General features: G+C 44.1%; 1 protein-coding gene across 1 annotated transcript in view; it reads right to left on the bottom strand.

Moving 5' to 3' along the window:
- Window positions 1-15,926, bottom strand: part of NCAPD2 (non-SMC condensin I complex subunit D2) — a 29,061-nt gene that overhangs the window by 9,681 nt on the left and 3,454 nt on the right. The window contains exons 6-22 of the mRNA XM_033172817.1: window positions 15,566-15,693; window positions 15,289-15,412; window positions 15,066-15,213; window positions 13,909-14,106; window positions 12,717-12,851; window positions 12,081-12,165; window positions 11,234-11,411; window positions 10,920-11,044; window positions 9,147-9,344; window positions 7,494-7,668; window positions 7,016-7,100; window positions 5,727-5,860; window positions 4,015-4,147; window positions 2,284-2,368; window positions 2,035-2,193; window positions 1,591-1,814; window positions 158-269 (exon numbers count right to left, since the gene is read on the bottom strand). Of these exons, the coding sequence (XP_033028708.1) occupies window positions 158-269; window positions 1,591-1,814; window positions 2,035-2,193; window positions 2,284-2,368; window positions 4,015-4,147; window positions 5,727-5,860; window positions 7,016-7,100; window positions 7,494-7,668; window positions 9,147-9,344; window positions 10,920-11,044; window positions 11,234-11,411; window positions 12,081-12,165; window positions 12,717-12,851; window positions 13,909-14,106; window positions 15,066-15,213; window positions 15,289-15,412; window positions 15,566-15,693 (2,426 nt within the window). The remainder of the gene's footprint in view (window positions 1-157; window positions 270-1,590; window positions 1,815-2,034; window positions 2,194-2,283; window positions 2,369-4,014; window positions 4,148-5,726; window positions 5,861-7,015; window positions 7,101-7,493; window positions 7,669-9,146; window positions 9,345-10,919; window positions 11,045-11,233; window positions 11,412-12,080; window positions 12,166-12,716; window positions 12,852-13,908; window positions 14,107-15,065; window positions 15,214-15,288; window positions 15,413-15,565; window positions 15,694-15,926) is intronic.

Here is a 15,926-nt window from a genome sequence, read left to right as displayed (position 1 = left end):
AACTAGCTTGCATTGTATTCCAACAAGGAGCCATTACCACCACATCCATAAAGCACTGGGGTCTCCAACGGGCACCTGCGGGAAGTACAATACCCTCAGATATCTCTCCCTTGGCATCTGCCAAGGGTCCCTGCCCTCCCCAAACAGCAACACTCACCATCCAGCAGCTCTGCCTCAGTAATGGTGCGGATGAGCTCTGCTTCCGTGTCGTCAGCAGAGGCCCCAACCAAGCCAAGGTCCTCCTCCATGGTGGTATCATTCCCAGTACTCTGAGCAGAGAGAAAGAAGCCGACAAAAGTCAGCACTTTCTCTCTTCCCCTTCAGCACAGACTGCCCAGCTTCAAAGCAGGAGAGAGTTAAGTGCAAAGAAAGGCAGGACGCTGATAACTCTTTATTTACCAAAGCCAGACTAAATGTATTATCCCTCGGAAGTTCCAAATGGCAGACTGAGAGGCATCCCCTATCAGAATAGGCTTTGTTTATGTTCCCAGGATGCCGATTGTACGAAGCTTTGTGGGCAATATGAGAAAGCAAGGGATCAACTGATCAAACCCTTACTGGCAAATTTGCCGGGAAAATCCGAAGCCTCCCATATTAAATATCTTTTGGAAGACAGGTCAAATGATATTACACTGGCCGTGGCAAAGTTTCTTTCGGAGACAGGTAGGTAGCCGTGTTGGTCTGCCACAGTCAAAACAAAATAAAAAATAAAAAAATCCTTCAGTAGCACCTTAGAGACCAACTAAGTTTGTTCTTTGCATGCACACGAAAGCTCATACCAAGAACAAACTTAGTTGGTCTCTAAGGTGCTACTGAAGGATTTTTTTTTAATTTTTTTTTTCTTTCGGAGGTTACAAGAAACAAAGATCATTAAGCCCTGGATAAAATAAAATGACTGCCTTGGTTCTACCATCTGTCTGGTCGTTTTAACTGTATCTAGTTTAGAAATTGTTTTATGTTTTATGGGTCTTTGGACCACAATAAAGTATTGATTGTTTGATAACTCTTGTCAGGCAGTATTCCCTGCACCTCCAATTCCAATTGAGAAAGCACTTTCAGAAAATTGGGGCTCCGTCTCTAACTCAATTATTGGGGATCTACTTTGCAGATCAGATTCATTGGTTTTTGTAGCAGAGAGCAGAGCAGAGGCCAATGGTTTACAAACAAACTGAAAGATTTTGAATACCAAGCAATTCTAGCAAGCGGCATGTTTTCAGCATGAGATGTCCAGGAAAAGGATCCCACTATTCCTAATGAGATAACATGGAACAACCTGGTCTCTTTGCATTACCTTTGTAAAAAGTGTCAAACCAGGTATGATAATAAATATCTAAGGACTTAGTAACACTCTGCTTCTCCTCCACCTTCCAGATGAAGTAGTGACAAGCAAGCACACCTAGCAAGGGACTTGTACAGAAGGATCCACTCAGAAAGGTTTGGCTGTTATTAAACAGAGAGAGCGAGCTCCTGAACCTCAGAGCGACCTGGGGAATTTTATGGCCAGATGAGAAACAGAGATCAGTTCCTGCCTTGGTGTCCAAGTGCCAGGAGGCCAATGAAGCAGCAGTGATAGAAATCCAGCCCCCTCACCTTGTCATTCTGCACCTTCGTTTTGCTTGCAGCCTTTTCTTTCGCTTCCCGTTCTTCCCCAAGGACTCGGCGCCTGCGCAGCTCTGTGCTCACCGACAACTCCAGATGTACAAGCTGCTGCAGCGCCACGTCCCCCGCCAGAGAGATCAGATGTGTCAACACCATGGTGTCAATAGTGCTAAGGTCATCATCGGCAACCTTGTTGGGAGAAGGTGGCTTAGGCTCTGGAAGCAAATAAAAACTGTTCCATGATGCAATCTGCAGTCTGCCCTTATTTTTCAGCGCTGCACATTTACTACCCAAAGAGTCCTTGTTTTGCCCTATATCTAACCTGCTCATATATATAGCGTTCTTGGTCATCTCTTTTCCAGTTCACCCTTTCTCCTCACAGCCACATAAGAGTAAACAAGAAGGAATGGGGGGCACTTCCCATCTCCAACTCACCTGCCTCAGCCCCTTCAGACACCAACTTCTCCAGTGCCTGCTGGCTACAGCACTGCAAGATCCGAGCACATATTTCGTCAGGCCCTTCTGCCAACTGATAGATGAGGGCAATTGCTGTCTCTGTGAAAGGGATCCAGTATGCACTTGATGTAGCAAAGCCTAAAGAAGAGCAGAAGGACTACTTATATCAGGTAAGGCAGCAAGCTTGCATACAGGCTCAACCATCGTCTTGCGGTTTCAGTAACTCACCCACAGTTATCACTTCGTGCAGGCGTTCAAAGAGCTGATGTGACTGAGGAAGCCGGAAGGGATGGCTCCTTTTCTCAAGGCCAGACTGTAAGTAGAAAGGGAGCGCATCACGTTTTGTCCAGCAAAACCTTGCCCCGTTTGCCTTTCAGCAATAAACTGATTAAATGTAGCAAAAATAAACAGTTCTAATTTAAAGCTACCCTCGTGACTGCTCCGTGAGTTTGGTCAAGCACAGCAGCTTGAGATTTTCGCATCAGAACTCAGTCCTCTATTCACAGCAACGGTTAAATGACACATGCTTGGTCAGATTGGGCTGTGGCACTTAAAGGGTACTGGAGAGCCCTGGCTTTTGGGCGATGATCTGGAACTGGAATGGGGAAACTTTCTTTCTTTTTTTAAAAATAACTTTATTGCATCAAATACAAAAAGAAAAAAAGAACAATGAAAAAAGAACAATAAATAAAGGAAAAATTTAAAAATTACATATTGAATTTCTTCATAGAAAGAAACCATAAAATACATTCAAATAAGACATTCATATATGGAATGGGGAAACTTTCGTGCTCCAGAAGCTGTTGAACTACAAGCCCCATCAGCTACAGCAAGCATAGCCAATGACCAGGGATAATGAGAGTTCAGCAACATCTGGACGGTCAAAGGTTCCTCACACCTGATCTAGAGCAGGTATTTTCAACCTTCTCAGATGCAGGGCCCACTTTTAACCCAAACATATCCATTTCTTAATCTTTTACCATATATATTTGCATAGCGGTAGTTATCCTGTTGCAATCCATTTTGGATCAAGCCACAACCCACTAGCACAGGCACCCCCAAACTCGGCCCTCCAGATGTTTTGGGACTACAATTCCCGCCATCCCTAGCTAACAGGACCAGTGGTCAGGGATGATGGGAATTGTAGTCCCAAAACATATGGAAGGCCGAGTTTGGGGGTGCCTGGAAATGGACAGTGAAACTAATGGAATATGCAGAATTGGATAAAATGACGGGAAGAATCCGGGAACAGCGGGACAAGAAATTCATCAAAGACTGGTTAAAGTTTACGAACTATTTGACAAACAATTCGCAGTTGAATACGCTAATAGGACTTCAAGAAGCTTTGTAGTTTATATGTAGAAATATTTTTGTAATTATGGTAGATAGAGTGAGTAAGAGATTTATGATAATGTAAGCAATGGTAGATTAAAGAAGTGTAATATTAAGATATAATTCTGAATGCCATGTGGAAGGTCTGAGGGAAGTCATGGCTATGATAGCCAAAACCGAAAAATGAATGTGAATGTATATTTTATTTTTTGTAGTATTTTAACATAAAATAATAAAAAATCATTAAAAAAAAAGTTTGGGGTGCCTGTGCTAGCAGGTCCCAAACCACCAGTTGCAGACCAGTGATCTACAGCATAGTGCAATACTGTGAAGTGACTAAAAGAGCATGAATTCCCCAATAGCTGAAAGTGGCTTCCAAATGCCAATTAAAACTTAGAACACTAGACACAATAGGGCTGTTGTAAAAGATGCAAAGTGAAGGAGGAGAGTACTCAAAAACATGCTGTATAGTTACACTGAATATTATTACAGTTTGGGGCAAAGAATACATGCAATATTCATTACTGATAAAACTCCCAAGACCGAGACTTATTGAAGTTGGCAGCTACCTGTTGTGGCAGATAATACAAGAAAATAACTTTACACCCATCACAGGCAGATTCTGACCTTCTGGCTACTGGCAATTTTGGAGATGGCATTGCACACTTCTCGGGCAAGGCGATAATCTCCGTGCACTCTCTCATCCAGCCCCACTGCTACCAGAACATCCAGGTTGCTCCCCACAATCTCAGGCTTCCCTCTGGTGAAGGCAAAAACACATTTCGTTAGAACCACATGAGGGTGACTCTGAAGGACTCAAGCCACTAAAATTAAACTATACCACAGAAGCAAAACAATCTAAGAGGTTATTCCCCATGCTTAGTTATGCATTAAGCCTCAGCTAGTGGGAGACAAGAGAAATTATTTCACTGGGGTGCCACAACAGTAAGAACACTGTGGCTGATATCTGACTTCTGAAACTCAAAATGCAACACCTTTGAACTCTGGTGAGGAACACACACCTATGGCAAAAAGGGCAATACAGACAAACCAACCAAACTTCAGGATTACTTGGGCCTCCCCTCACCTACCTAACCCAAGAGAGTGTGGGTAGAAAAGAGCAGGAGCTTTGGGGGCAAGGGAGAGCATCTGTTGCTTTGAGAGAGACAGGACCAGCACTGGGTGGGGTCCCCTATCACGGAAGTTTAACAGTCTGCCTGTGGCATGACTGGGAAGAGTAACCTATCTCAAGCTAACTTCCTCCACTAAAGGAGAAATGGAGAACTTCAGTGTGAGAGCTGCATCATATCCAGTAAACCCTGAAGAGGAATCCAGATTACTGTCTTTTCCCAAGGAACTTCCAAGAACATATATTCTCATGCATGCACACCTTCATTCTTGAAGACGTGTGTAAGGTCCTCGGTTAGTTGCTCATGAGTAAGCAGGCAAAACTCTGACCTTTCTTTTAGTACCTTTATTGTGCGTACTATGTACAGTGCAGAGCATAAAAGTTAATGTCTGTATCAAACGTCGGCAGAATCCGGGAATGGCCCCTTCTGGTTCTGACTCCAACAAAAGTGTTTCAGTATACGAAAACCCCGCCTTCCCTCCTTTCGTTTCATCCCTCTAAGTTTTTGGGGCAACGGAAATTGCATGCCTCCTTCCTCGCCCATTGGGCGAGGGGCGTGCAAGGTCTCTCCAGCATCTTCAGAGCCTCGGCTTTCCACCCTCTGAGCAGCTTGCCCCTCCCCACTGGAGGCATCGCTGCTTCCTCCGCTGTCGGAGGTGTTACTGGTCAGGTGGGGCCTGGGCTCTCTGTAGCATCCCGCGAACCCTTCCACCACCCTGCACTGCGTCGGGGACAGTTCCCTGACAATGTGGAAACATTTGCCATCGCCTCCCAGGATATTTGAGTTTGCCACTTTTGGCTGGGAGGTATGCACACAGGGTGGTACTGAACTAAGTTTTACTCAGAGCAGACCTGAAATTAACAGCCTTAACTTAGTAACATTCATTAATTTCAGTGAGTAAAACTTAGTTGAATATGACTCTCATACACATGAAGAATTCAACTTAAGTGCTAAGAAGATTGCTCCCCCAGTGCAAGCATTTCTGGCTGTGTTAATGGAGCAACCCCCCCCCCCTGCTGTTCTGTGGGTTCTGTCTCCACCCACCAGCCCATTGCGCTTGCGAAAGTTCTTGTGCAGGCTTCTGTTAGTAAAGCTGGTTGGTTGAATGCAACTCCAGGTCTTTGGAATCAGTTGGGGGAAAACTGGATTAGAAAGGATTAATCTCCTAAGCTTTTTGCCAGCACACAGGAGGCTAAATTAATGACTCACCGTGCCATCATCCCAAGAAGCATGATGGCAGCATGGCGCTCCAATGCTGAACACTGCAATTTCTCTGTAAACTGTTCCCAGAGCAGCTGGACCACAGCAGGTTTTATTTCATCTTTTTGCACAAACTCAGAGATCTAGGGAACCACACAAGATTATCAGAGAAGAAAAAGCAATCAATTGTTAATTTTTAAAATTTTAAATAAACTAAAGAAGCCCAAGCCAGTGTCAGCTTAACTTGCTTCAACCAAATTACCATCCAATGCCAGTAAATTGGACCAATCGGAAATTGTACTGCCAGGTCTGCCTAGAGATGTAAATTTTCTGGAAATTTTCAGAAACATTGAAAAAAATGCTACATTAGCACTTCTTTTTTCTTTTCCAGATTGAAAGTCATTCTGTTACTTTAGAAACATAAAATATAACTATGGACACTTTTAATGGGCAGAAAATTATCACGACTAGCATATGAAAAATTTAGTGTATCCAAACAATTATTACAAACAGAATTTACTTTTAAAATATTACTTATTTGTATTTGTATTTGTAACAAATGGAGCAACAATCTCCTGAACTGTTTACTAGTTTATGTGGAACAAAAAACCCTCCACAAAACCATTTTTAAAAATTATTCATATTTCCTCTCCACAGTATTAAAAAAAACATTCTCATAAAAAGAACTGAAGAAGGAAGTGGGACTGAGTTTCAATGAATGGGCATGAAATTTAATCAGAATCATTTTCTGAGCTGTAATTAAGTATATACTTTCAGGCCCTTTTTGTTGCTCTGTATTTTCTTCCAGTGCTTTGAGGCCTAGTGAAGAGGAACAGAACCAATGCATACCACACGCATGCAAAAACAAAACTGAAACCTTTTTCTTTTCTGGTGACAACAGCACCTCCTTAAGGAAGAAATGTATCTTGTTCTTGCATTGGAGAGTTCAGTTTGTAACCTAGGACTTGCTTGTCCTCACAGAAATTAGAATAATCTGATACCATACATATTTTTTTAGAAATGATTTATAAAATATTTGAACACCTTATCTTAAAATACTTTATTCATCATGTTAAAATAAAACATTCCATAATCTATTATTTATTTTTTAAATTTTTTGGGGAAAAACAAAAAAGGCTTCAGTGAAAAAACAGAAAAAACCCAGTTTCCCCCTGAATTTTTCTGGTTTTTTTTCCAGGCCTTCACATCTCTAGGTCTGCCTATATTAGTAAGTTCCTCAAGAGCTCAAAGAACACAAGAGGTGAGAGGTGGTCTGTTACAGGGGAAAGTGCACTCACAATTTCTCCGAGACACTGAGTAGTCCCCAGTGACGCATCCACCAGGAGGAGGGAGAGAGACTTCACCAAGTGCTGGGCTTGGGCCCTGTGTATTGAAGAGAAGCAGGAAGAGAATTAAAAGAAAAAGATAAAGGATCTAGAGATTCTACTTAACAGCTGTCATGATTGCAAACCTAGATTAAAAAGGCGAATAGGGACTACACCAAAAGAAGTAACTTGACATAGCCCATAACCAGAGTATCCATTTAGAGGGAAAAGGCAGTTTGAGAGATGCATTCCTTGTTACGTGAAACCCAAAGAGTGCACCCAAGGAGAACACTGGATTTCAGTCTGAAAGTTTAAAACACACCTCAGGACTGGCCACATAGAAATAGTATACTTGATTGTAACTGCATCTTCTCCACGCTTCCCCAAAACTCCCAGTTAAGATAAAGCACAATCTACTCTGTCATGGCAGGTGGAAGGGTGTCAGCCAAACCTTTCAGAGTCTCCACTAGGATTCAGGTAGAGCGTCCTGTAGGCATCCAACACAGCATCTCTGATTCCTGGCTCTTTGGACCATACAAGCGGAAGCATTCGACGTACTCCAAGAACAGCATGAGGGACACCAAACTGAGAGACTATCACAAAGAATTCAATAGCTTCCTGCATAACTGGGGGGGGGGGGAGAGAAGAAGAGAAAAGGATGGTGAGGGCACTTGGTTTTCTACTGCATCTTTTTCTTTAAAAAAAAAACCCAGATGCCTTAAACGCTGCACTGTTCATGTTACATTTCTGTTAGGCAGCCTTGTAAATGAGCCACAGCAAAAGTTACTAGCCAAAACATGTTATTGGCCTCTTGAGGGGTGGCAGAAGGACACAGAGCTCCACCCTGCCTGCTGTATCTCTATCCTAAGGAGAGGATGGTGTTTTTCTCCTACGGTAGTAGACCTGGTTTCAATGCTAAACACAGGGATTGAGTGCTCCACCCCTCCTCCACATATTGGACCAAAGTTGTTTGGGACTTTATAGGCAGCTAAGCAGTCTTCAAAGGCAGCCCCATGTGGAACACGTCACAGTAGATGTTCAACAAGATGGGGGACAGAATAGAATCCTGTAGGACCCCATAGGATAGAGCTCAAGGTGTTGTATAGGACCCACAACCATCTTCTGAAACCCCTTCCAGGAAAGACTGGAACCACCACAAAACAGTGCCACCCAGTCCAATGACCCACGGTACCATGGTATTGAAAGCGGCTCAGAACCAATTGGGGTGCTCTTCCCTAGCCTAGTTCCTGCTGTAGATCACCGAAGGTGACTAGAGTTGTCTCTGTCCCAGAACCAAGGCTGAAATGGCAGAGTTGAGATGCCATAACATCCTTAAACTTCTTCCCCCCCCCCCAAAAAATGGAATACTGGAGACTGTCTGGCAATTCTTCAACAAGATGCGATTCATGGAGGGTTTTACTTTTTAAACAACTATCTTTTTTTATTTTTTTTAAAAATATTTTTATTCATTTTCCTCAAATCAAAAAAGGATTACACCATACTTACCGGTACATTAACAAAATTGCTAAACACCACCACAACTTATAACACAAATAAAAATTTAAAACTCCTATCTTTCCTCACATGTTTACATGACTTCCTCAAATCCCTCTTTATTGAATTTCATTATAATACATCTTTAGCAGTTTTCCAAATTCATTATTAAACTTTAAAAATCCTAAAAATTAACCTTCTTTTTAACATCTTCCATCTTTATTACCATAATTTTTCAATTTTCATCTTAAACCTAAGCCACTGCTTACTTCCAAAATCTTTCCAATTTTCAAATATTACAATATTTTTTAAAAATAAACTTTAAATTTACTTCAATCTTCCTCCACAACGATCTTAACCATGCCTCTTTTGAGCCTGATTGAAACAGCTCTGTCTTGGCGACAATGGCCATTACCCTTACCCACTCAACCAGTCCCCTCTTCTGGTAGGGCTTTTATAAGCAAAGAAGGACAAACGTTGAACTATTCTGCGATAGGCATTACTTCACCAAAAATTCTGTCCACATCCTTGGGCTCCACAAACAAAAAAACATTATATAAGACTAGCATTATCAGGAAAAGATAAACCAGGAGTAGGAGATTACACCTACCGGAGACTGAGCTTTCATACATTAGTCTGGAGACCAAGCTCAAGGCTTCCGTGATTTTTGCAGAGAAGTTGTAGGCATCCTGTAAGTACTGCACCAGCATCTCCTGCTTTACTAGCTCTTCTGGAGGCTGCTCCACTTCCTGGGCTTGTTCTTCCTCCCCATCTGTAGATTCTTGGACACCACCTTCAGCCTGGGACCCTGAAACACAGAAAGAAGATCCATGCAGCTCCAACACACTTATCATAGAGGTGGTCTAAATACAACTGCACAGAGACCTATATTGCAATGGTGAATTTTTCACCGCATGTGGAGTCTGATGAAACATAGCAGTGTTCTCCCTGTTTCCAGGCATATGTCCAGTGTGGCAGGGAACTAGTGTCAATCTAACAATAGCTGCAGCCACTATGACGTATAAAATGGGAGTGGATGGGTAGACTAAATTTCATTAAACGTGGGTGGGAGAACTGAATCCATCACATTCTCCCCTCCCACCATGCTCTATTGCTTTGGGTGCTTTTCTTCCACCCTGCTTCAAGAGTGGGAGTGCGATGGGGTCAAGGGAACATGTTTGGGTGCCTGACTGCTGAGAGGTAGGATGAAGAAGGACGAGTTTAGCTTCCACATCCACAAACCCTTTTTGATTTTGGTACCTTCCACTACTCGCTTCATATGAGAAAAGACACAAAAGATGCAATAGCGGCATCCATGTTTGTTTAGTTTGTTCCTCATAAAGAGGGGATACCGGAGCCAACCAAGCAGCAAAGTGAGGTGGAGCACCAACAGTGTCAGTTTGCAGAAAGTATTGATCTGATGTGATCTTTCCTATTCTAATTAATTCAAGAGGGTTCTGGAGGCTTCTGTGTGAAAGAAACAAGCAAAAGGTTCATGGTGTTTGGGTTATTCCTTCAGAGAAGCTGAGTACAGCTGGTTTAAACTGGTTCTCTTATCTCTTTCTGTCAAGGTCATGCTGACTATAAAAGTAAGTATGTGCTTCACTTTATCTATCTATCTATTTTCTGTCTGGTGTGCTGTTCTGTATATAGTGTTAAGGTTTAGTCTTTGTCAGATCTGCGTTGCGACTGCTCATGAGTAACCAGGCACGAGTCTCAACTGTCTTTTAACAGTTTACTGGTGCAGACTATTTACAGTGCAGAGAACTGAAAACATGACCGTCCTAGTCACTTGCAGCATCTGGGAGTGCCGGTTTCCGGCTGTGACCCCAACACAAGAATTTAGGCACCCCAAAGCGCCGCCTCCCCAGTCTCCTTTTGACCCCTCTGCGCAACTGGGGCGACGGAAGTGGCGTGCTCCCCTCACAGCGAAACTCGTGAGGCGTGCTGGGGCTCTCAGCAGCATCTCCAAGCTCTTGCCTTGCCTGGCTGTTTCCAGCTTGCCCCCCCCCCCCCACTGGAGAAGGTGCTGCTTTTCCCGCTTGAAGAGGTTTCACTACTGAGGAGGTGTCGGGGCTCTTGGTACATCGGCAAGACCTCCTGCCCTGCCGAGGGCAGTTCCCTGACGGTCTTATTATAAGTTACGTCAGCTGCAAGTGGATTTCTTATGGACAGTGCCAATCCTGAATGTGTTGGATTTGTGAATATTATGCTCATTTGCATTCAGTAGCAGTAAAGCTCTGCTGGATGAAATATTTATTGCCTCTGGTCCGTTTTTTGAGGAATCCTGCAACACGTTTAAGTTGTTACTCTGCTAACTATATGTTGAAGTTCTACTCTGGATCAATATTGAGTAGAATTTCAATGACAAACGGATGGTTACCTAAGTAAAGTGTTCTCAACACGCTCAGGATAAAGTCTTCATCATCACCCTTTGTTCTTGGTCCGCTGAAGGGCTCCACTGCCTGGAACTGGCGCATACCTTGTTGTGTCAGATGAATGGCACCCCTGCATTGAAAGAACGCGTGGCAAAATATGTCACCCAGATGCCCTTCGCACATTCGTCCAGCTCATCTGAGAGATGCAGCGTCCCCTTAGAATTACTTGTGGGTGAATATTTGGGACACATAGCTCCTAAGAAAAAAACCCCATCCTACTGCGATGAGAAGCACACAAATCCTTTCTGGGTTTACTCACTTGTAATTGGATTTCCTTAACAGCTGGACGATGCTCTCAAATAATCGTGCTGGATCCTCCGTCTCAAGCTCACCCACCTCTTCTTCATCCTGCTTTTGCGAGCAAAGGCAACTCTTCAAGGTCGCTTGAAGCTCTGGCTGCATGGCTTCCCACTCCTCCTCTGGAGGGATCACCACAGCTGCGAGGTGGAAGAGTCAGATTAAGCCTTCATCACCATCGAGACGAACAGCAGTTTATGGGAAGTGAGTACTCTATAGAGCAAGGGGTGGGGGAACCCTTTTCAGCCCAAGGGCTGCATTCCCTTCTAGGCAACCTCTCAAGAGCTACATGGCAGTGATGTACGGGGCTAGAGGCAAAAGTGGGTGGACCAATGAATGGAGATGTCACTTCTGTACAGAGCCAGCTGTGTAGTGGTTAAGAGTGCTGGGTTAGGGTATGGGGTAGATCTTTCCCACCTGATTAACTGGTTTTCACCATGCCATGGAAAACTGCTTGAAATGGGAAACATTTCTGAATCCAAAGCAGCCACAGGCTTATGAATTGGGCTTAAGCCTCCTTAATAAAGGAGACAACACACAGCTACGTACCAATTGCAAATGTCTTAAGGTGTGTTCTCTAAGACATCCCCTCATACATGCTTTGTCGGAGCTGAAGGTATAATTTTGAATTATGTTCGAGTCTCCAGGAGGTTTCTGCCTTTTCTCCTGTGTTCCACTCTCACCACTGGCCTCAAACTTTGCCTTTCTATTCTCCATGCCTTTTCCTTTTCCATTTCTGCCTTTCCCCACCCCTCCCCAGCCAGGGGCACCTCAAATGTCGAGCTGCAGCACAGGGGAAAGTACATTACCAGTTTTGGTTCTGCCTTTGCTCTTCATTTCCTGAAGTTTCTGCTTCTCTTTCTCAAGCAACTCAGTTAAGTCTGTGCAGTTCAACTGTCAACATAAGAATTCTTGTTAATGCAGCCAATTTCATGCTCCTCCCACCAAACCCCCTTCTTCCCCTGCTATCACCAAATTTCATATCCAAATCTTGTGAGATCTAAGGGAATGTGATCTAAATGTTAGATTGTGTTTGAGTTACCTGAGCAAATGACGATATAAGTAACTTACAATAATTTTAAAAATATAAAGTCAGCTCCCATAAGATACTCAGAGGAAGAGTCCTTGCAAACTAATGAAGAGTTACTGCCCCTGCTGTGTGGCCCCCTGTATGTTATGAAATTGGGGGTGGGGAATAAGCCACCAGAAAAAAGGTTTGTGTGTGTGTTTTCAGGAGGGGCATAATGAGAAACGCTTGAAGCTCTGATCTGTCTTGCACGTTACATTTCATGCAGCTTAATTGAGTTTAACATTTATCTACAGAGTTACCTCTTCTTTTCCATCCAATTGTGTATGAGTAGGAAGTAAAGTTTGGGGGAAGGGGTGTCTATAGTGGCAGGAAAGGGTGTTAGTGTACCAAGCAAAATGTGAGATAAAGAGCTTACCTTACAGGAGAAAGGATTGTTGGAAAGGAAGGCAGCCAGCAGCTGAATTGCATTCTTAACCACATTTACAGATTTATCCTGTAGGCGACCCACAGCTAAGCATGCTACAGACTGGAACTGAGTTAAGGGCAAAGCCTACAAGCAGGGAGGAAAGAGAGATGAGAGGCTATAAACAGGTGCAACCGTAGAAACAGTAAGTGGGACCAATGCCATGTTACCTTGATTAAGTGGTACTAGAAACCTGTATTTTGCTTTTGGCCCTAAACATGCGTATGATGTTTACAACTGCCCTTGAAATATAGACTGGTTCCTACTTGCACTGTTCCCTTGAAGGCCTACAGCTCTCTCTAGCCATCACATGTAGCATTTTCTGACAAAGTCCAGACAGAGACGGATCTCTATAAATCAGGCTGGGAAGGGCTACCTGGAAAAGCCCACTGCACTGTCTCTCACCTTTCCACCCCCACCAATCTTGTATTGTTTCAGTGTTCTTGTACAGGCATTTCCCCACCTACATGGGGGGGTTACATTCCAGGTGAAAATCACGTAAGTGGGGAGACCCTCTAAACACCTTTTAAATGCCCTCTCTGCCACTCTCTCTCCAATCCAGACCACAAATCTGTATCAATAAATATCCACAACTAGAACTGACGCTCTTGGGCCAGCAAGAGGCTGGAGGACAATTGAATTATTTATTCCCCACCCCCGGCACCAAAACATATGTGTGGTCATGTGCAAGCCCATTGTACCTAAGTGGGGGGATGTCTGTGATTACAAACGGTGTGGATCTTCTCATAGCCTCACCCACAAGGAGGGGATCTGGAGGTCTGGCTAGCATACATGGCTGCCCATTTCCTGCTTTCTTCAACTGCAGAGGATGGGCAAAATGGAGCAGGGGAATACTTCAAAGATTACACACAGACTGTGAACCAAAGGCTGAAGGGGAGTAGATGCTCAGCAGACACAACCCCACTCTCAGGTGTGCAGAGGGGAGGAAAAATTAACCCTAAATAAGCCATTTAAACTTGGCAGGACAGGAAAACTAGAGCAAAGCCCCCTCTATCTAAAATTACCAAAAGCCTCCAAGTCAAGGGAGATGGAACTTCCCAGTGCAAATTATCCTCCTACCTTTTGAGGTATGGAATTGATAAAGGATGCTCAACTCAAGAGTGCTCCCTCCCTCACAACTCACTTTTTGTTGCACAATTCGGGTGAAGAGTTGCAGCACACGACTGCGCACAAAGCTATTGACATCACATGTGTGCGCCTGCAGGGTGTCCAGGAATTTATCCCTTGTGTTTTTGGAAGCTTCTTCCAGCTGCTCCCCATTCAGCACCTGCAGCAGCACCTCTGCCATAGCAGTCAAAATGGCATTGCGCATCCCATAGCTCTGCAGGACAACAATATTGCTTAGAAGGGCATTTCTCCTGGCACGTTCAAAATCTCACAAACAAGGCATCGAGGAGGCAAACGTCCCAAGGAAACTTCCAATATGAAGCAGGTTGAATTGCATAATCTCTGCAGCACTTGTAGGCCAGATGCCCACTACAGCAGCAGCACCGTGCCAGCCTGAGCCTATTTGTCATGGACTGCTAGAAGCTGCAGGGAAAGGCAATCCAAAATCAGAATATCTTGATGCAATACTTGGACATTATTGATGAGTCAGAACTAGAAAGACACAGAATTAAGATGCCATACACACATCTTGTTTTGTATAGCTGGAAAGACAATTCTGGGCTGGCACATGTGTGCCCCTAGTGTTCCAGCTGCAGCACAGGGTTGTGGCCGACTTGTACATTGATCCAAACAAGGTTTTCTCCAAAGAAAGTCTCAGAGTCCAACACCACTCATTACCATGAGCAGGACTGATGCCACAGAAGAGAGGATTTCATGAATTAAGAACCACAGAGCTGATTCTTGTATTTGAACCAAACGCTTCTGTCCAGCTCTATGATTTGTCTGCAGCCTTGGGAAAGCTGGCGATCCATTCTAAAGCAGGTTCTGAATTACAAGATTGGTCTGGGTGCTCAATACGTTTTGCCTGAAACCTGAGTATAGTTATAAGGCAGGCATATGAAGGCAGGCGGGGGTGGGGGTAGGGGTGGCAGAGGAGAAGATGCCAGCTACTGGTTCTGAACCTACTGAGGTGCAACCAAAACAAAGAGATGCAGACAAAATAACAGAGCCTAGACAGATGTAAAATGCTGGCTGGGCAGGTGGGGGTGGTGACTTTCTTTGCTTTAAATAAGCCAGTACAACTACGCCCTCCCATATATGCTCAAGATCTCAGCCCAACAAAAGGAGAGCTGTGTGCAGTCTTAACATTTTACATGGTCCCATATTGAGTACCTCTCCATCCAGGTGATGCAGGAGGACGCTTATGTTGGCCAGCACTATGGCTGGTGTTTTTCCAGCCAGTTCTACAAGGAAGGCAGCATAGCCCTTCACCCCTGAGGTGTCTCGGGACAGCTCCTGAGGGCACTTCTGTCCAATCTCCCTAAACAATGAACCAAGAGTCAGTGGCTGAAGCTGCCGAGAACAGGGTGGGAACAAGGACAAGAGCCTCTCTCACCTTAGCAGCTCCCCCACAATGCTCTTCATTCCATATTCCTTAATCCACACACCCACAGCCTCCACAAACACTGGAGCTACGTGTTCAAAGTGCTGAAGCATCTGCACGACCTTCAGAGTGGCACCTACCAAAGATAGCTGCGGTAAGAGAAGACTCATTTTCAATAAGAAGATAGGTAGGGAAGTTTAGGTTAGGGGTTTATGGCGCACCAGCAACAGCAGCTGGGCCATATCGTGTTGAAAACTGGAGTAGCTCTAAAAGAAAAGAGCAGACTTACTGAGCATGTGGCCATAACGCAGTAGAACTACACCTAGCAGATGAATCACTGCATCTCGTGTAGGCCGATGTCTCTGGTGGCCAATGCTAGGGTTCTCCAGGATGCGGTAGCAGCAGCCAGTCACTAAACTGGAGGGAAAATAAAAACAGGAATCAGAACAAATATGGATTATATTGGGGAGAACAGAGAAATGGGAGGGATATCAGATACTCACAACACTGCAAGCCTTGAAGGCACACATATTACCGGTGATAAATAAATCCCTGAATTATTTTTCCTTAGTTCAAGTTTCCCTTGTTTCCCTAATCAATCCTTCCTCCTCGCAAACGGACTGACCCGTTACTCTTCCGCAATGAAAGAA

The sequence above is a fragment of the Lacerta agilis genome, chromosome 16 (assembly GCF_009819535.1).
Source record: "Lacerta agilis isolate rLacAgi1 chromosome 16, rLacAgi1.pri, whole genome shotgun sequence".
Classification (NCBI taxonomy): domain Eukaryota; kingdom Metazoa; phylum Chordata; class Lepidosauria; order Squamata; family Lacertidae; genus Lacerta; species Lacerta agilis.
The sequence above is the reverse complement of the archived record's forward strand: the minus strand, read 5'-3'. Positions and strand labels throughout refer to the sequence as shown.